The following is a 20,621-nucleotide window of genomic DNA, read 5'->3' as shown; positions in this document are numbered from 1 at the left end:
TACAGTCTGAGATGGAACTCTTGGGTTTTCTGCAGTTTTCCTGAGCATTGCAAAGCCTGATATTGGTTTGAATTTAATAGAATGTCCACTCCTGGGAAGTGAGTTAACACACACATGAATGCTCCAGTCCAGCAAAATACGAAAAGTTCTATTTTTATAGGGATGGACACACTTGCTGATCAAGTTCATCAAGTGTTTATGAAAAAAAGGGCTATGAGAAATTACAATACTTTGTAGTATGTTAATAGCTAAAAAACAGAAAACTGTTCCTTTAAGAAAAAAAAAGAAAAAACAGATAATCACTTTGATGAAACGATGAACGTATCTCAGTTCAGTGTTTGTTTTTTATTTGGCGTGTAACGATGTAATCTTCACTTTTTTAACTTTTAGTTTAATCTTGTTTTTAGATATTCTGTTTTAAATCTTGTAATAACTTATAATACATTGTTGATATTTTGTGAAAGAAAAACTTTAAATGCTTTAATTTCTTTTACACTTTACTAAAAAAAAAAACTAAAAAAAAACAAAACACATCCTGTTATCACGGAAACACGCGGACCCGGAAGTCCTCCTAATTCCGCGGGTCTTTTGGGACAACACTGCTACGTACAACACTGTGTGCAGAAATGGCGGGTAAGGTCGCTAAGCGTTTTAAGGTTGGGTTTCCCTGTCTTTGTTTTAATGCTGTTCACTGTCAGGTGGACTTCAGTGCCGCTTTATGCTCGCTGGAGTTGTAAACCAGCTCGCGATGTCTTCGAAAACATAACGTTAGATTTCGGAGGCAGCAGCTGGCCTGTTTGCTAACGTTAGCACCCCGTTATCAAGCTGATAATGTTTCCATGTTTGTGTGCTACTGCAAGGCTTTGATTTCAGGTTGAATATAGGCTTTGAAAAGAGGGATGATGCGCATGTAATGTTAGTTTAGACCGTTTCATGTAACGTGGAGTAGCTGACCAGGTGTTTATACTCTTGTTTGCGTGCCTTTATGTAACATCTTGACACATATTTTGAACTAAGAGGCTGGCATGCTTATTTGATAGGACCACACTAGTAGCTCATCCGGTCAGAGCACAGGATCTGCAGTTTTACATCGTGGTAAATCTCTGTTTGTCCATGGGTTGCACAGCTATAGTCCAGTTAGGTATAAGTCGGGCTTGAGGCAGAGTTTAAAAGAGCTGTTGATGTTTGCAACAATAGGGTTCTTGGTGGCAGGTGAGGTTGTTCACATCATCAGTCATAAGCTGGAGCAGTGGCTCTCTAATGGCCAGCCTCATTCTGCCGACTAGACATTATTGTAACTGCAAAAAAGCAATGAATGAAATTTAAATTTACTACATTATTACACATCAGTGGCACTTATCGAAAGTGGCGAGGAGCTAAAACCTGTCACTTTTTATTTCCCTCTTGATAAACTCTGAGCAAACTCTGTTTGCAATAGTGACCCACAGTTTGAGAAATTAGGACAGGCAGAAGTCCCTGCTGACTATGATGTTTGCAGATGACATTATGATCCGTAGTGAGAGTAGGGAGCAGGTGGGGGAGAAGCTGGAGGTGTTCTGTGGAGAAAAGAGGAATGAAAGTCAGTGGAAGCAAATCAGAATACGTGTGTGTACGTGAATGAGAGTTGGATGGATCGGAAGGAGTGGAGGTTATGAAGGTGGATGTTTAAATACTTGCGATCAACTCCGTGAAGGAAGAGATTGCACGAGAGAGGTGGAGATGAGTGTTTGGGGTGATTGTGGCAGGAGGAAGTTGGAGAGGCTGAGATGGTTTGGACATGTGCAGAGGCGGGATAGTAGATACATTGGACAAAGGATGTTGAAGATGGAGCTGCCTGGCAAGGAGATAAAGAGGAAGACCTCAAAGTAGACTGATGGATGTACTGAAAGAGGACATGCAGTGGATTTGTGTGACAGAGTTGGTGTGATATGATGAGGTGGAGTCAGATGGTCAGCTGTAGTAACACCTAAAGGGAGCAGCCGAAAGCAGAGTTCCTTCATCTGAAAATATAACATCTGTGTGTTGAAATTTTGCCTTATTCTTTGATGTGCCTTTGGGGGGAAAAATTGAAAAAAGCATTAATTGTTCATTTATTTATCAAAATGGATTCAGACTCTATTCTCAGGGTGAAATGGAACAATTGTTAACATACTTTGTTTCCTCTGCGTTGCCCCAGATGTAAACACCATGGAAAAGAAACTGGCTGAGTACAAGTGTGACACCAATGAAGCTATATCCTTGAAGCTGGGTAGGTTTTCTTCTTTCTTCATTTCCCATGTTGTGTTAATGAATAAATGCATGTATACATTTCCAACATTTTGTGGTACATTTTCCTAATTTCACACTTTAATTGAGCATGTTTTTCCCCCTTCACTCAGTTCGCTTTCCAGAGGATGTTGACGACGACAGCACCACATTCCACCCCGAGTACAGCCACCAAGTCTTTGGAGACGAGTGAGTATTTATAATGATACAAACATAATCTTATCATGTTTTTAAAAATGCAGTTTTTTCTATGCATAAAACCAAAATTAGACAGACACCTTAATGGTAGTTACTAAGTCTGTTCAAATCCAGCTCTCAGGCCCTCTTATCACTCAGGTGTTATGTCAGTTTACAGTTTAGTAAAATAAAACTACAGGGCTCAATACTTGTAGCAGTGTGACTATAAATTTTGTTTTTCACTATACATTTCCCTTAGCTTGTCTTTCTTTGGCTATAAAGTCTAGCGTTCCTTTTGGGTTCCTGCTTTATAAAGATGTATTGAAAACATTAACAGTAATTGGCCTCCTTAAGAAAACATATTCATGAATCTTTAATTAAGACGCAGTAAACAGTCAATACATGAGCTGACTGGTAGTGGTTACTGTCTGTTTACATTTTGTGATTTAAGCAATAATTATAAGTGGCATGAATTTGAAGATTAATCTTGCAAATGCAGCAATATGAGGAGGAAATTATGGATGATTTTAGGCCAAAAAGTTCATTTAATAACAGCACCCAAATTAAACTCACCTTCAACATCTTTTGAACAAGTAATTCTTTCACAGAAGTTATTGGTGATATAATGGCTTGTAACTGTTTACTGCTGTTTGAGCTGAATGGTGGCTGGTTGATCTCTGACACAGAGTCTGCAAGAAATCAGCAAACTTTTAGATGTATAATAAGCATGATGCTGGAGTTCTGAAGCTGATGATGATACAAGTTTTTTTAGGGAGTCCAAAATTCAGATACTGTGCTACATATGATCAGTGATTTCTGGTGTTCTCTTGCTAATGCTGCGCAGCGCTCGACTGTGAGCACAGGTCCTACCAAAGAACGTTAGGACGTCCTGTCACCGTCCCAGATTCTGACACTTTGTTCTGCTGCATGCAAAGGAGCAGATAACAGTCTCTTCTACAGCCCGTACCAGCTCTCCTCTTGTAGCAGCCTGTCTCCTCCACTTATGCATGGAGGTGCCATCCTGGTGAAGTTGAACTGCTTCTGCAACATGAATGGAATGCCGGTACCATCTCATGCTACCAGTAGTAACAAGGACACCAGGAAAAAGCAAAACTGGAGATAAATCAAACAGGTTGGCTTAGAAAAGAGTGGCGGTTTTGTGGCCACCACCTGGAAAACCATTTCCCTTTTTGGAGGTTGTCTTCTTGTTGCCTCTCCGGTCCCTTCAGCTTGCCCTGATTTAGCTGAAATGAAGTCACAATCATTTCTGCTTTCTGACAGATCAGTCTCCCCGAAGTTTAACAGAGTTTGTGTTATACTGTGATTAAGTGGTCCTATAATATTTTTTGAGCAGTGTAAACTGGCTGCCTCCTGAGAATTGATTTGTTCAAAGCTCTGCAAGCTGCAGCGAGATTAGATCTACTAAAACTTTATCCCAGTTTATTTAAAACTGACACACTTTGCTGTTGTGCGTCTAGAAGTCATAATAACTTTGCCTTTTAACCACTTTTCAAAGTAAATATTTTTACAAGAGTCATATCACACGCTTGTCTCGTAGTCTGACTGGAAGCAAACACAGTGGTGGCCTAAAGCAAATCACAGCTCGTGGTAGTTGAGAGACATTGTTCGTCTGGGACAAGCCACCAATCAATCACAAAGCATAGAGACAGAAAACAAAGCTTGTATTCACACCAATGGGCATTTTTTTATTTGCTAGTTAACCCAGCACTTATGGAAGAAGCTGGTGTGCCTGAGGAAACCCGTGCAAGCAGAGGGAGAATACGCAAAATCCACACAGACGGGCCTCAACCAGTAGTGGGTCTGAATCCAGGACATTGTTGCAGAGAGGCAGCAAAACACCAGATAACAAAGTTGCAAGTTTATAACCCTGCTAAACATTAGGATCAGTGTCTACATCATGACTGTCTACATCCAAAATTCAGGAAAGGGAACTGTTTCAGAAGTACAGCAGAGCAAAACCAGTGTTAAGAACTGGATCCATCAATCTGCTTGTTCATGGTTGTGCGAGTGGTTCTGTTGCAGAAGAAATGGATCTGATCTACAACTTCACTACTGCTGCTAGTTTGACAGCAGCTCAGGAGATGTTATTGGACTAAGGCATTTCACAGATGGTGATAAGTTTCGGAGCGTCAGACTTCACAAGCTGCACAAAATATATCTCTTTCCATATACAGTGGGGCAAAAAAGTATTTAGTCAGCCACCGATTGTGCAAGTTCCCCCACTTAAAATGATGACAGAGGTCAGTAATTTGCACCAGAGGTACACTTCAACTGTGAGAGACAGAATGTGAAAAAAAAATCCATGAATTCACATGGTAGGATTTGTAAAGAATTTATTCGTAAATCAGGGTGGAAAATAAGTATTTGGTCAATAACAAAAATACAACTCAATACTTTGTAACATAACCTTTGTTGGCAATAACAGAGGTCAAACGTTTACTATAGGTCTTTACCAGGTTTGCACACACAGTAGCTGGTATTTTGGCCCATTCCTCCATGCAGATCTTCTCAAGAGCAGTGATGTTTTGGGGCTGTCGCCGAGCAACACGGACTTTCAACTCCCGCCACAGATTTTCTATGGGGTTGAGGTCTGGAGACTGGCTAGGCCACTCCAGGACTTTCAAATGCTTCTTACGGAGCCACTCCTTTGTTGCCCGGGCGGTGTGTTTTGGATCATTGTCATGTTGGAAGACCCAGCCTCGTTTCATCTTCAAAGTTCTCACTGATAGAAGGAGGTTTTGGCTCAAAATCTCACGATACTTGGCCCCATTCATTCTGTCCTTAACACGGATCAGTCGTCCTGTCCCCTTGGCAGAAAAACAGCCCCATAGCATGATGTTTCCACCCCCATGCTTCACAGTAGGTATGGTGTTCTTGGGATGCAACTCAGTATTCTTCTTCCTCCAAACACGACGAGTTGAGTTTATACCAAAAAGTTCTACTTTGGTTTCATCTGACCACATGACATTCTCCCAATCCTCTGCTGTATCATCCATGTGCTCTCTGGCAAACTTCAGACGGGCCTGGACATGCACTGGCTTCAGCAGCGGAACACGTCTGGCACTGCGGGATTTGATTCCCTGCCGTTGTAGTGTGTTACTGATGGTGACCTTTGTTACTTTGGTCCCAGCTCTCTGCAGGTCATTCACCAGGTCCCCCCGTGTGGTTCTGGGATCTTTGCTCACCGTTCTCATGATCATTTTGACCCCACGGGATGAGATCTTGCGTGGAGCCCCAGATCGAGGGAGATTATCAGTGGTCTTGTATGTCTTCCATTTTCTGATGATTGCTCCCACAGTTGATTTTTTCACACCAAGCTGCTTGCCTATTGTAGATTCACTCTTCCCAGTCTGGTGCAGGTCTACAATTCTTTTCCTGGTGTCCTTCGAAAGCTCTTTGGTCTTGGCCATGGCGGAGTTTGGAGTCTGACTGGTTGAGGCTGTGGACAGGTGTCTTTTATACAGATGATGAGGTCAAACAGGTGCCATTCATACAGGTAACGAGTGGGGGACAGAAAAGCTTCTTACAGAAGACGTTACAGGTCTGTGAGAGCCAGGGATTTTCCTTGTTTGAGGTGACTAAATACTTATTTTCCACCCTGATTTACGAATAAATTCTTTACAAATCCTACCATGTGAATTCATGGATTTTTTTTTTTCACATTCTGTCTCTCACAGTTGAAGTGTACCTCTGGGGCAAATTACTGACCTCTGTCATCATTTTAAGTGGGGGAACTTGCACAATCGGTGGCTGACTAAATACTTTTTTGCCCCACTGTATACTTTAAAAGACTGAGCCATAAAAGTGACAGCAAACTTTACCAGACACCCAGTCTTACATGCTATATGTATTAATCAATAGGGGTGGGGGGAAAAATCGATACTGAGTAGTATCGTGATATTTTGTTTGCTAATAATGTATCGATACAGAGACAGCAGGAATCGATATTTTGTTACAAAAAAGTTTTTGTGGACTGGAACATGCTCTGACTTCAGAGCATGTTGATCCTTTTTCTGAGCAAGAATCCTGACATTCCTTCACTGTCCAAATGTGTTTAACTTTTTTATGGCAGCAATAAACATGTTTTATTTTAATTAAGTTTAAAACTTTTTTATTTAATGTAAAATTATATTTTGTTTTAATTTACTTTCAAATTCTTCAGTTGCTGAAGGGGCTGCATAGTTTTCATAAATTGCATAGTTCAGAATAGCTATAATTGTACCAGATGGTTGCATTCAGTTAAGTTGGACTAGACTGTAATACAAACCGTTCAGTTTGTCAACAATAAAACTGACTGAAATGAGAGAAAGACTGAGTGCGAGACTTTGATATTAGATAAAATGAATATTGATAAAGTTTACCTTTATGTACAGAATCTGAATATCGCAAAATATTAAAAAAAAATTGCAATAATATCGTATCGTGCGTTAAGTATTGTGATAATATCGTATCGTGGGATGTATGGTGATTCCCACCTCTATTAATCAATATCAAAGTGGGCTACTTTTATGATGATTAATTTGCAAAAACACAGCAGGACTCAGAGGGCCCTGCGTATTTTTATGGACATGCCAATTCAAAGTCAGCCTGTATATATATCCACGTCACAGTGGTTCTCCTTTGTTGATAATAAGAATGATAAATAGTTCAGTCATTTCAGAAATGCAACAAAGCATGCTATTAGTGATGTTAAATGTTATGACAATGCAAAAATGAAGTACCAATTAATCATAAATGGCCCACTGCAGAGTCGTCGCATAGCTAAAGATTTGAATCATTTACACCTATTAGTAATGTTGATAGGCTAATTTATTTTAAAGCCTCTGGCATCTTCATTATAAGACTCAAATGTGTCTCCATACAGTTTTAATAGTAAAGGTCCTGAGCTTTGCCCCTGTCAGGGTTTATGAAGTGTGATTCGGTCTGATAAGTGGCCCTGGAGTGCATGAGTTACTCCACATTTAAACTGCCCACACCAGTGGTTTGATTAAGGACTTTTACTTGCATTTTAAGGTAAACCCCCCCCCCCCCCCCCCCCCTAGTTTTAGTCAGTAAACTGATTTCATTAATGACTAGCAGAAAACTTTGCTGTTGCGTCACTGACAGAAAGTTTTAGGAATAATATGCGTGATCTTTTTACGTGATTCTTCCTGATGGACAGCACACAGTGATGTTTCCATTGTCGGATTCACAGAAAGGAACATAATGTGCGAACATAAATGATAATTGGTCTTGCATGTTATTGTAGAGCTGCAAAATTACTGTAATGTGATGCACAAAAGAGGCACTGAACCGGAGCAACACTGCATTATTGGCAGTGACACCTGTGTCGGCGCATAGACTTACAGTAGCACGTCGTTAACGTTTCTAAATTGCATTTCCAAATTAGTCAAAACTAGGATTGGTTATTTTTGCACTTGCTGCAATCAGCTCAAAGGGAACTCTGTAATTGGGGCATTAATTATTTCGGCAAGCGTAATTGCTAGTAAACCTTAATCACAGTTGCATAATGATGAATCTATTTTGTCATAAACTGCCAGTGATATAACGATGAAAGAAACAATGCAGCACAGCAAAATAAGTGACCTGTGATAAGCATTTATTATAAACTCCAGGTGTATATTTGTTTTTATGTAATGGGAATAATCAGATGTTCGTTATTGTCCCTCTGAACATTACACAAAGCAGTCCTTTTTACAAATCACTGCCCGACTTTTTGTAATCTTGTTTGGATTTTTAGTAATTTCAGTCACTTTCTGTGCAGTGAGGTTGCTTTTGGCTACAAAGGTCTTCAGATTCAGCTCTTCTACGCCGCGGGGAACCTGAGTACCCTCTTCAAAGTGAAATATACCTCAAAAGTTACAGAGACTTTCGACTGTGTGGAGGTAAGTTATTTCTTTATGCCGTTCTTTTATCATACTTGCATCAGCCTCTTTGTTCTGTTATCGTGGGGACAATAGACGATAGATACCCGTGTTCTACTCACTGCTATGTTCAGCTTAATCCAGCTCAAGTGTACAAACAAGCCGACTGAGCTAATGAAAGTCTAGTGCAGAGGTGATAAATGTCTGTCTCTCTCTCACACACACACACACACACAATTTTGTCACTGAATTAAAAGCAAGGTGGAAATGTTCAGGAGAGACAAGGTCCAATCACAACTAATTGAATTGTGTGGAAAGGCAGGACAAGTTTGGAATTGATCCAATCAGAAGTAATTTTGCCAATCTTACCCATTTTCTAAACTCTGAACAAGGCTACTGGCCTGAAACTGGCTCTCAACCCCCTACTTGCTCTCTTTGGTACAGTGGGTGAGGATGATAAGTATATTGCCGGCGCACAATGTCGGGTGCTGTCCTTTGGTTCCCTCCTGGCTAGGTGTGCCATTTTGATGAGGTGGATGGCCACTGCCCCGCCCACTCATGTTCAGTGGTTTGCTGATCTTATGTCGTGTCTCAGTCTTGAAAAGATCCACTGCTCCATCCAGAACCAAAAGGGCACATATGATAAAATCTGGGGTCTTTTTCTGTCAAACTTCTCTAACCTTCAATTTAAGGATGTTCCTGCTGACTAACAGATTTGCTTATTCCGTAGAGGTCTGATGTGTGTCTGTGTTAATGGGAATGTGAAGCTCAGTGATGTTGCAGCTAACGTCTGTGTGGTTTGTAATGAAAGGTCTTGTTATTGTCAATCACCCCTTCCGGGTTGTGGTGTTTTGTTAACCTTTCTTTTGCCTATGCTCTAACGTGAGAAGTTCTGCTCTGTATTTAATGTAACCCGTTTTTTTGTTTTTTCCTTTTTGTAAACTGTATCCACAATCGCTCAAAAAAACCACTTAGAAATAATCTTGTGCAGCAAGGTTAGATGTGCACATTTGATTTCCCCCACACAAACAGGGTGGGTACTGCTACCTCCCATGCTCCCCGTTTCATGGAAGCACGACACAATGTCAACACCCGGGAGGAGAAGAGTAGACATATGGAAATGTTTTGCATTTGATGTCACCTACAATAAGAATCTTCATAAACCATGTGGCTCAATTGTTGTTGAGTTAGTCTGCTATAATCTTACACTCAACTAAATCGAGACTAAAAGTAGAACAGCTTAGGTGACTAAAATTTGACTAAAACAAAATCAAAGTTTGCTGTTAAAATTAACACTGTATACCGTTTGAATCAGTCTGGTTCGTTTGGGTGGATGTGAACACGCTAACGCGGTAATCACGCTTTAGCATGTTGGGTGGGTGTGGTACAAAACTGCTTACAGCCTGAAAGGACAGTTTGATCTGTCCTTTAACAGTAACAGTTACCTGATAAGATGCATTAGTTAACTTAATAGTTGTAGCTCATATGCAAAAAAAAATGTAAAAAGAAATAAAAGAAAAAGCCTTTGTGCGTTAGGCTTTCACTGGGTCACTTTATGACCAGCTAGGCTTGCAGTCCACTGATGGAAACTCTGATAATGATAAAGAGGAAGGTGTTGCTAGCCAGCCTGCCCTTTAGTTTGTAGAAATGGGAAAAAAAATTCAAGTTTAGTGACAAGTGATTTGAGAATAGCGATTACTCTTTGTGGTTAAAAACAATTTTTGGAAATGTGTACCAAGTAAACCGCACTCTGTGGCGAAGGTGTGTGTGACACACAGAAAAACAGGGACATTGTGTCGAACAACAACTGTATTTTTATTTGAACAAAACTAGATAACGTCATCAAATTCAAGCTGATTCTTTCAGTTCAATTTATGAAAAGGATACACATTCGCAGTTTATTCATACAAGTTTATCATTTTTTGAAATGGCAAAAACAAATAACTGAAACTTTGTCTTGAAGTTAACTTTGATTTCACCTTACTGTATTTAGATTCTAGTTTAATTTGTGATGCCTGCTTCCCTCACACATGGTCTTAAATTTAAAGCTGTCTTACAAGAGTCTTAAAAGAGTCCTGAATTTCCTCTGTAAACAAACAAGTCAACTCAGCTCCACTCTGAATCCACTTTGGTAAACAGTAGAAAACTGTGTAAAAGATCTGAAGCGCCTACGACACATTTCTGTTAATCTGAGAAGGGGGGGGACATGTATTGTATTTTTGACAGTAGTTTTGTGAATGTTAGATTCGATACCCCGTGTCACGTATAATTTGTGTGTTTTGAACTAACAGCAGGTGACGGGAAAAGCGTAAATGGAACAGGATTTTATTTTATTTGTCAAAACATATCAAAAAAACAGCTCAACATATCAAAGTATGGCACAAAAGATGTCCTTATTAATCTGAACTTTTTAACAAATCAGGCTGTAATTTTCATAGACCAACACGAGGCAGCTTCCCTGAGGCGTTTCCTCCCTAATTGTGCGATCGATTACACTTTAAGGGAAGCAGATAAACCTAAGGCGCTTTAACGGAGGGACCTCGCAGCCTCTCCCGGAGGGGAGAGTGTGACATTATTCCAGTTAGAGATCTCCTGTTTTGTTAGACTAAATCTCATCACACCACGGTCCCCTGTGTGTCTGCCCTAATCCCACTCCTCCCTCTGAAGAGACTGGTTGTATAAGCGGGGGTCCAATACGAGGCATTGATTTTTAGAGCTTTCTGTAATGGAATCAGCAGGGGGAGTAATGTGACCCGGTTGGATGTATCGTACACGTATTTGTAGGAGTGAATTATTGCTCGAGTTATTGACAGTTGAGCTCCTTGAGGCCGAATATGTGTAAACGTATCAAAAAAGGAGATGCTTGTTTTATCTAACGACAGCTGCTGATGACTTTATAGTTAATTTTAACTCTCGTCTGCTTAGTAAGTTTCCTGCCATTTCTTTTTTCTTTTTTTTCTTTTTTTTTTTAAATTGCCAGTCAGAGTTATTTACATATGAACGGCCAGTATTTGGACAAAAGCGGACAGTAAAGCGAAATGCTTGTCCTGCGTTCTCTTCTTCCTCTGAGACTTCACAAAAGGCCACTGGCAGCTTTGAATATTTCCTCACGCTGTCAAACATGCAAAATGAATACCAGAATTAGCAAGGGCCCCTACTGAGGTCAAATGATTCAACTGTGGGACATCTGTCTTGTCTGCAAGCAGCAGGGGGGCTTCGCTACTGGACAATGTGGCCTTCAACTGGTGGTAGTGGAAGTGCTGGTATAACTTAGTTTGGTGTGTCTGTGCATGCGGTGAAATTATAAATAACCTCATATGGAATATACAGACATGATTTCTTTCATCTCAGGCAAATCCCCCCCCCCCCCCCCCCCCCCCCAAAAAAGGCAACCAATTTACAGTTTTTAAAGGTAAAAGACAGCCATTACCTGTTTTTTAAAGCCGATATTCAGACGTGAAATGTGATGGCAGTGTGTGTGCCTCTACTTGGTGTTGACCCCTGAGTGTTCACCTTGTTAAGGGTTTGAGTGCAGCTGGTGTAGAGGCAGAGTGCGAGGGGAGCAGCAGAGTTCAGGCTGCATCTGAAGAGTGTTTGTCTCTGAGTGCGTGTGGACAGTCGGGGTGCGGTGCAGCTGGTGAGAAACGAGGGGAGGCAGAGATGGAGTTGATGCAGCTGCCACGCTGATACAAGACTGATCAGAACTCACCTTTCTCCCCTTTAAATCAGTCCAACCCCCCCACCCCCCACCCCACCCCCCCAATACTGCTGGACTTTTCCCAGAAGAAAAACAAATGTAGTACTAGATGTTTATTCCACGCAGGCTGGTAACTATGGGAAATTGCTGAATACCTCTAATAGTTTTATATTAGCCTCATAATCCACGTTAATGTGTAACACTTTGACTGTAAACAGGAAAATGACTGCAAATGTTGAGCGTGGCACGGCCTTAGGATTGGATTAAAGAGATGGAATAATGCCGACACAACAAATTAGGTGGTTTGTGCTCCCTTTGTGCTTCTTGTTAGAAATCAAAGACATTAACAAAGTGTTCTAAAGGAACATTATTAAGTTATATTCATGCCAAACTAAGGCATCTATTCTGGAAGGCTGTGCAATTTAGTGTCTAGTATGTAAGAGAGTGGCCAGCACAAAGAGACTTGTTTGTCCATGGCGTTTTAAGTGTGGTCCTTGTTCCCTAGAAATGTGGCCGAACAATTACAATGGCTAAGAGGCATTCAGCTGCAGGTGCATTACTTCCAGTTAGATATTAGCTGATGTCTGAAAGGGGGGAATTAGCAGTATGTTGTATTAGCCTTTTGTAGTGCATTTTGCTCAGACCTTCTTCATTTCCCAGTTTTCAATGCTGAGCAGCAAGGGTCTCTGTGCTGAAATAATGCCCATCACACATGTAAATGGTGTGAAAGGGCTGCTTAGCAAAGTGTTCTCATGTCAATCCTTGTGGAAATGGATACAATGCAAACATTACAGCTGAACTAACCACACGTTGCACTGAGTAAAAAGTCCAAGGGTAGGACCTCTTTGTCTCGGAGGCTCTTTGAAAACGCAGGGGCAAATTCATTTGATTGGGTTCACTTGGCAGGATTAGAGGAGAGGCCTCTATTATGGATGCCCAAAGGTTTGTTAAGTTGAGATCAATTCATAAGATTTTATTTCCCAGTGAGAAGCAGAAATGCGTTTATTGTGGCAACTTCATCACATATTCATGGTTTAACATAAGTAGTAAATGTACTGATTTAAGTGGGCTTTTCATCGTGGAGGGGCGGGAGGGAGGAGGGTGCTGCTGTGGTCTCTGCTCAGCTGACAGTTTTAATTGCCTAATGGTTTTCTTTTCACTGGCGCCAAACACATATGCTCCCGGTTGGAGTTTGCGGGATATATTGCACTCTTTTTCAGCGACAAAAATTACCACTCGGAAAAGTCCCCTAGGATCAAACTCGAAACCCTCGACGTGTTTGTAGACGTCAACTTTTTCCTGAAGTTTTATGAGTATTCAGCTACATAAACGACACCACTCTGGTTTAGCGCCCATATATCCATATATGTATAAATACGGGAAAGATGCAGAGATAGGCGAGATTATCTGGGTGTTGAATCGCTAAATGGGTTCACCTTGTGTTTTATTGGTTTTGGGGGGGTTTTCTCCAGGCTGATGACGTCGAGGGGAAAATTCGGGAAATCATTCCTGCTGGGTTCACCTGCAACACCGATGACTTCATCTCACTGCTGGAGAAGGAGGCCAATTTCAAGCCCTTTGGCACCCTGCTTCACACGTACACGGTCCACAGCGAGGAGGCAGGAGAACTCACGTACCAGATTCACAAGGTGGGGGACCAAAAAAATCATCAAAGTAAACCCGCAAAGCCTTTTAGGTTTTAAAATCAGCTTGCTTTTTCATCTGGCGGATAGTTTTGCATCACAGATAAGATTTAAACCCTCTTATTTTCGCTGCATTCGCGCCCACAGGCTGACGTTACCTGCCCGGGATTCCGGGAGTACCACGAGCGCTTGCAGACCTTCCTCATGTGGTTCATAGAGACTGCCAGTTTCATTGACGCAGACGACGATCGTTGGGACTTCTTTCTTGTGTGAGTGCCCTCCTTAATTGACATCAACCCCCCGCACACACACACACGCACACAGAGCTCTAGCCCGCAGCTTTTATTGTGTCATTGAAAAACAAAGCCCCCCTTTGAGGCGCTTGTGACCAATTACCATGCCAGTTTGATTATATTTCCCCCCGGTAGGAGAATTGTTGATCAGGCAAGAGCTTCCTTTGTGCCAGAAGGCCTTTTCAGATTTTTCAGGGGCAAGAGCTGAATTGAATACTGTTGTCTTTTGAAATACTGAACAATGTCTTAACAGTAAAAAGAGCCTCTGCCAGTGTTTTCTTTACCCTGGCACCTATTAATGGTTACAATGGGGAAAATGGGCTGAAGTGAGTTTGAGGAGCTCAGTCCGTCCTCCAACCTCTTCTCTTCCTCTAAGTTGCAGTACTCCAATTAAGTGCATAATGTATTCAGGTTGCAGCAGGTGTACCAATCGTGGCGCTGGCTGCTCCAACGTGCTGATGTCAGGGGGGTCAGGGGTGGGCACGGGAACAGAGAGGCTAAAATGGACACTGCATGGGAGTGTGCCTGTAATTGACCTGTTTTCCTTTGTGTTTTATCTGCAGATTTGAAAAGTACAATAAAGATGGGGAGACTCTCTACGCAACTGTTGGCTACATGACAGTTTATAATTACTACGTATACCCAGACAAAACCCGACCACGTGTAAGGTAATTGCCGGGGCAGCACGTGCCTTCCCATTCTTTTGTACGAGAAAGGAGTGGAAAATTATATATTTCTTTATCCTCTTCCCAAAGAGCCCAAATTACTGGCTTATATAGCCAACTATTCAACCAGATTTTGTTTCAGTACCAAACCAGGGTGATTTGTATCTGAAAACAACTTTATAGATAAGCTTTTGATTTGATTTGATTTGTTGCATTGATGGATCCGTGTATTATTTTCTGCTTTCAATCAAAGCGAATCTGCTCCTGCTGAGAAAAACAACAAATTCTGAAGAAACCTGTTTTCTTCTTGTTTTCTGTTTTCTTTTCCTTTTTTTGGCATTTATATTTGTGTCTGTGTCTGACCTTTAACTAAACAGCCAAATGCTGATCCTGCCTCCATTCCAAGGAGAAGGTCACGGAGCTCAGCTTCTGGAGGCAGTACACAGATTTTATTGCAGCTTGCCCAAAGTGCAAGACATCACAGGTGAGCATCTTACTTATTTTTATTTATTCCCCCCCTCTTTAAAATGCAATTACTCTGTTGAAGAAGGTGGGATAAACATTTAATCTAAGATCCAGGCGTCACCCACGAACAGTTTAAACGATTTTTCTCTGCAGTTGGTGGATCCAGACGGTGAGTTAATTTGGAGGGCTGGCTCGTATACCAGAATGTGCTCTATTGAAACTAGTTGGATCGAAATAGATGCTTTGCATGGAGATGGAGGGTGAATACTAAAGAGGCATCCCTGCCTTTTCTTTCAGAATGAAAACCTATTCAAGACAGAACTTTAAAGTTTAGCAGTGAATAGGAAGAAGGGTTCCTGCTAACAGTTCCTCTGGCTTTGAGGAGTATTTTTTGCCATATTTCTACTTTGAAAAGTTCCAAGGTGTGAAGTATATTGTTGTTTCTTTCACTCCTCCTCTATCTTAACACACTGGGATTGAACCAGGCCATCTGTGTCAGGGGTGTTGAAAAATCCTGAGATTAACACCATCAGCTCATTTGAGTCTTATTGTGGTTTTGTCTGTTCACAGCTGAAGACCCCTCTGAGAACTATGTGAAGCTGAGAGACTACGTGCTGGTGAAGCTTTGTCAGGGCCTGCAATCCTTTGCTGTAGACAAGTTGCACCTCGGCTTCTCAGCTGACATGATCAAAGAGGCGCAAGACAAGCTGAAAATTAACAAGGTGCCGTATGAGGGTGCAGCTGTGATAGGTTTGCAAAATTGAGTTTTATTAGTGAGGAAGAAAAGGTTTGATGACCTTTGTTATGTTTATTACTTTTTTTTTTTTAGAGCAGAGAATCAAAAAATATTTTTTTTGTTGTTACCAGAGGTGTGTGGAAAAGTCTCTGAAAGCACAGAGTTTAGTGCCTTAGTCCTGCTATTCTCTGTTTCCTGCCATATATGTACTGTTACAATAATGGATGGGAAAAATATTAAAATAATGTGGTCAGTATTTGTATAAGTCATCACTTCAGACTGCACTAAATGCTCCGTTTCTGGGGGTTTTCTCTACTCTCAGATCTGTGTGGAAACACAGCAGCCTCAGACACATGCACAAACCTTCTATTTGCCAGTGGAAGCAAATCCAAAGACAGTCATGTTAAAAAGAGGGAGGAGCTTAAAAGCGGCTGCACCACAGTCCAGTATCAGATAAATATTCATTATATTGAATAGTGCTCCAAACGCAGATGCAGGCAGTTCATTTCAGTATCAAATACAAAAACTGAGATATACTTTTTTTCTTTTCCGCTGTTAAATATGTGCACGGTTGCAAATGTTAGCAAATCAGTTTGCACACTTTATTTACTTAGAGCCTTGAGAAATGACCTCCCAAAAATACATAAATACTGCCTATACTAGTATAGTATATAGCATGGTAGCAACTCATTTTGTTCCTTTGCTCTAAATGCTACTCAGTTCTCTGTTCTTTGATGCTGCTGCATATCATATCATATTTTTGTTTTTTGTTTTTTCTTTTTTTTTCTTTTACAACCTGCCCGTAACTGCTTAGGACTTCCTGTAGCCATTCAGCTGGGAAGTGTGTTTGACTCCTGTTGAGGCGTAATGATTTATTTTGAAAGTAATTAAATGAAAATAATTATCTTGTTTTTTGTCTGCAGAAACATGCCAGGCGAGTTTATGAAATCCTACGCCTCAGAGCGACAGACATGAGCGACGAAGACAAAGCGAGAGAGTACCGCTTAGAGGTGAAGAAGAGGCTGTTCGGACCCTACAGGGTGAGGTTTTAATTTTCACAGCTTCGCCGTGGTGCACTTTACATGTCAGTGTGGAGCGGGTCCAAAAAAGTGCCTGCAAAGTGACATTCAAAGTGATTCCTCGGTGCATTCGAATAAATCTGAATGTCAACTTGTCTCTGCTGCTGTCAAACAGGAATCCAGTGTGCAGTCTTCCACCTTTTGTTAGTATAACATTATAGCTATTCAGTGTAGGAAGAAAAGTGGCCCGTGTACTGCACACACTTGATCAGCTTACAGCCCCGTATTGTCACTGTTTATTATGTTACCTTTTAAAACAGCAGAAAAATTGATCTTCAGTCCTGTGCAAATTGATAGAATACTAGTGCCGCATTGTTACAGCCACAATAGGGCGCACCAGGCGTCTGTGGTTTTGCTGCCGCTGGAGCTTTTTTCTATTCAGGCACATGTCATTAGTCGGGATTTGCATTTCTTTGAGGGAAATAATTTTCATGAAAGTGTGTTTAAAGCACTTTGTCAGAAAGCTGCTACTATTCAGAATTCACTCCTTTGGGGGGGGGGGGGACTGAGCGAACAGAGTATCAAAAATGTCCGTTATTCTGCGTCTTGATTCTTGTCAGTGGGAAATGCTGTGTCTATGCACCAGAATAACTCCCTGCATCCTGTTTGGCTTGTGATATTTTATGTCCGATCTGCTCGCTGAGGCTTTGCATATTATCCATTAGAGACTTTGCTGTCATCAGGGCAACCGCATGTCTCAAAAAAGGCAGAATGTGACATGGAAAAGACCTATGCGGCGAAGTGGGAAGGAGGAATTCCTTGGGAGAGTGGCAACGAAGGATCTGGTGGCCAGATGCAGAGCCAGATTTTCCTTCCCTGAGGAGATTTTGCATGTAGTTAGCTGAATGGCAGAGCTGCTCTGTGAACGTGAAGGGGGATTTTGCATTTCTGCTCTTACCGCCAATTCCCCAGTGTGCATGCACGTGTGTGCAGGCTTTTCACACAGCCGATTAGACTGCACAATGTAAGAGAAAATACACAATAACATTTTTCAACACGATGTTACAGTGTGATAAACAAAAACTGTAGCCTTTAACAGATGTGCTGATAACACAGATCCCCAAACACTGTGTACCCTTTGCCCAAGGGTGACTGAAAGCAGGTCATCTTCTTATTAGAAGGTTGGGTGTTGCTGCTCTAGTCTTCGTGCCAAAGGGGAAGAGAATTCCTGCTGATGCCTTCATCAGGAATCAGACTGTGTGTATAATGTTAGCTAGAAAGCACTTAGACATAGAAAAAAGTGCTTTTATTAAGGTGTGTGTGAATATGTGAACGACACGTTGTATAAAGTCAAATAGAAAAGCGGTATATATAAGAACCAGTCCATTTACCAATAAATATAGAAATAAAATAAATCACTAAATTGGAGTTTGGAGATGGGGAAGGCATTGTGTTTGTGGTCTGATTTATTATGTTTGATGCTGCGTTTGCAACGTGTCTGTCGCATGTTCATTATCTCATCTAACCACCCATGTCCAGAGATCAATTTCACTTCTTTTTCAGGTGTCAAGACATAAATGATAATCACTGGTTATTAATTCTCTAGAGGTATAAAATAACCTAAAGTATATTTCTGTGTTGTATAGTATGTGTAACAGAGATCTTTAAACTTAAAAAGCTACTTAGCATTTAAGATTGTTTTTTTTTTATTTTTGTTTTTTGTTTTTAATTTTCTTTTGGACATTGTTTGCCTTTTGTTAGACAGGACCGTTCAGAGAGTAGAGACAAAAATATGGACCAGACCCCTGGAGTAAAGGCTCTAGTCTATGCTTCATGGGTTTTGTATCAATCAGGTAAACCTACAGCAGAACCATCTCACCGAGAAGCAGGACCTCTTCTAGGTGAGATGGTTCAGGTGTATTTTACCTGTAGGCAGCCCCTGGGTAGATGAAGGACAGAAATTGGTAAAGCCCCCACAACTCGGACCCACATAATCATCAGAAAATGGATGGATGGATCTCCATTGTTCACATTTTTGAGCTATTTAACGACTGTAAACTTCTGCCGTCGTCTTCTGTCATGAGGAGGATTTCAGACACTGTTTGATGGATTACTGTACACTAAGAACCCTTTATTAGAGAGTAACTCATTCTCTAACTTTCCAATAACGAGCCATGCAGTCAAAACCATGATGTTAAAGCCATTGAAAGAAGAATGTGTGTTACACAATAAAGACCGAATAAAGAGATGGCTCCAAAGATGAGAGAGTAGCATATACAAAGACTTTAATGGAGATTATTTTTCTGATATTTAATCAGTTTTTCATATGAAAAGACTTCAATGCATTGAAGTTTAAGTCTTTTTTGGTATTGGAGGGTTAAAAAACCCTCAAATCTTTTCATAAACCAATTAGAAGAAAAATTATGCTAAGTAAACATTTTAAACTGATGACTTTCTGGCTGCAGTCTTTCTTCTCTATGCCAGACAGCAGCTTTGAACTCTTCCTCTATACAGAGTTTGTCTTTAATCAAAAACAAGACAAACAAACTGCAACTACTATGCTAAAAAGACAAGAGAGCCTTCTTCAGGTGTTTATCCAACATGTGCTGAAGACACAGGAAGGCGATGGAGCCAAAATTTGAAATCAGAAGAATTTGTATGCATGCGACCTCAGCCACTGATTTATGTCATTTATTTTGTGCAGAAGAATCAGAGGGAGCTGGCGAAGATGAGGAAGTGCCTACGGCCAGAGGAGCTGGTGTCCCACATGAGTCAGATGGACACTCAGACACAGCACGAGGAGCTGGAGAAGAGTTATCAGGATGTTGTGGAGGACTACAGGAGAATCATTGAGAGGCTAGCATCACAAGCCTGATCTGACTGTGAGAGGCTCGTGACCTGGACCGTACCCGCTCCCACAGACTTTTTGCAGCAGCCAAGAAGAAGACCTCTTGATGCAGCAAAAAAAGGAAAAAAAAAAAAGAAAAAAGATATCACTGTTTTAATTGAAGAGTGTCACAAATGTATAGTAGCTGGTGATAGGCTGTAGTAGAAAAGGGCCTTTCTGTTTCCCAGCTGGTGTTGATACAGTAGAGGTGAGTAGTGCAGCCCAAGGGCAGAGGCTTCCTGTTTGCTTCATGTGTTTAAATCACAACGTTTGACATGAAATGACACGTAATATTTCACAGGTGATCAGAGGTACACTGTCCTGCAGAGAAACCCTGCTTCTTTTCCATCATAGACATTTTTTAAGAGCTTTTGTCAAAACAGTTCCCAGTGTGTGTGTGTGTGTGTGTGTGTGTGTGTGTGTGTGTTTTGAAGCACTTCATACTGAAAATTAAAAAAGAAAAGTGTTTTTTGTATTTTTGGTGTGATTCTTGTCATTGAGAAGAAAATAAAATGGAGCAACTGAGTTTCTGTTTTTGGTCGTTAAGAGCTTTATTTGATATGATTTTCTGCTCAGAAATACAAATGTACTGTTTGAAATAAACAATTTAGCATAAAAAATATTTTGAAAGCAAATTAAGAAGACAAATTAAAACATGGTCTATAGCACTGTTAGTGCTGCAGGCTGTTTTAAGATTATCAGGTTAGAATATGAATAGCACCAATAGGAATATAACTACTTTATTTGGATTCAATGTACTTCATTGATGTATTTACATTGTTCCTCCTGCTTTTTTACTCCACTTTGTTTTGGATGCAGTGATTGCACTTTGTACTCACTGGTCAACTGTGGCAAAGGAAGTAGAGTGGGCTACTAATTAGAAGATCAG

At 40.9% G+C, this 20,621-nt stretch overlaps 1 protein-coding gene across 2 annotated transcripts; it reads left to right on the top strand.

The window, feature by feature from the left end:
* The first annotated feature begins 507 nt into the window (after positions 1-507).
* Positions 508-20,257, top strand: hat1 (histone acetyltransferase 1). 2 transcript variants are annotated; one of them, XM_085134724.1, is made up of 11 exons: positions 508-633; positions 2,177-2,248; positions 2,379-2,454; positions 8,228-8,348; positions 13,497-13,673; positions 13,815-13,936; positions 14,524-14,628; positions 15,003-15,109; positions 15,661-15,812; positions 16,750-16,866; positions 19,550-20,257. In XM_085134724.1, the coding sequence occupies exons 1-11, from the start codon at positions 627-629 to the stop codon at positions 19,718-19,720; spliced, it is 1,227 nt and encodes a 408-aa protein (XP_084990850.1). In that variant the 5' UTR covers positions 508-626; the 3' UTR covers positions 19,721-20,257. The 2 variants fall into 2 exon arrangements, with proteins under 2 accessions (XP_084990850.1, XP_084990851.1); XM_085134725.1 differs by having other exon boundaries at positions 633-656.
* The last annotated feature ends 364 nt before the right edge of the window (positions 20,258-20,621 follow it).

This window comes from Neolamprologus multifasciatus, chromosome 16, assembly GCF_963576455.1.
Source record: "Neolamprologus multifasciatus chromosome 16, fNeoMul1.2, whole genome shotgun sequence".
In the NCBI taxonomy this organism is placed as follows: Eukaryota; Metazoa; Chordata; class Actinopteri; order Cichliformes; family Cichlidae; genus Neolamprologus; species Neolamprologus multifasciatus.
The sequence above is the reverse complement of the archived record's forward strand: the minus strand, read 5'-3'. Positions and strand labels throughout refer to the sequence as shown.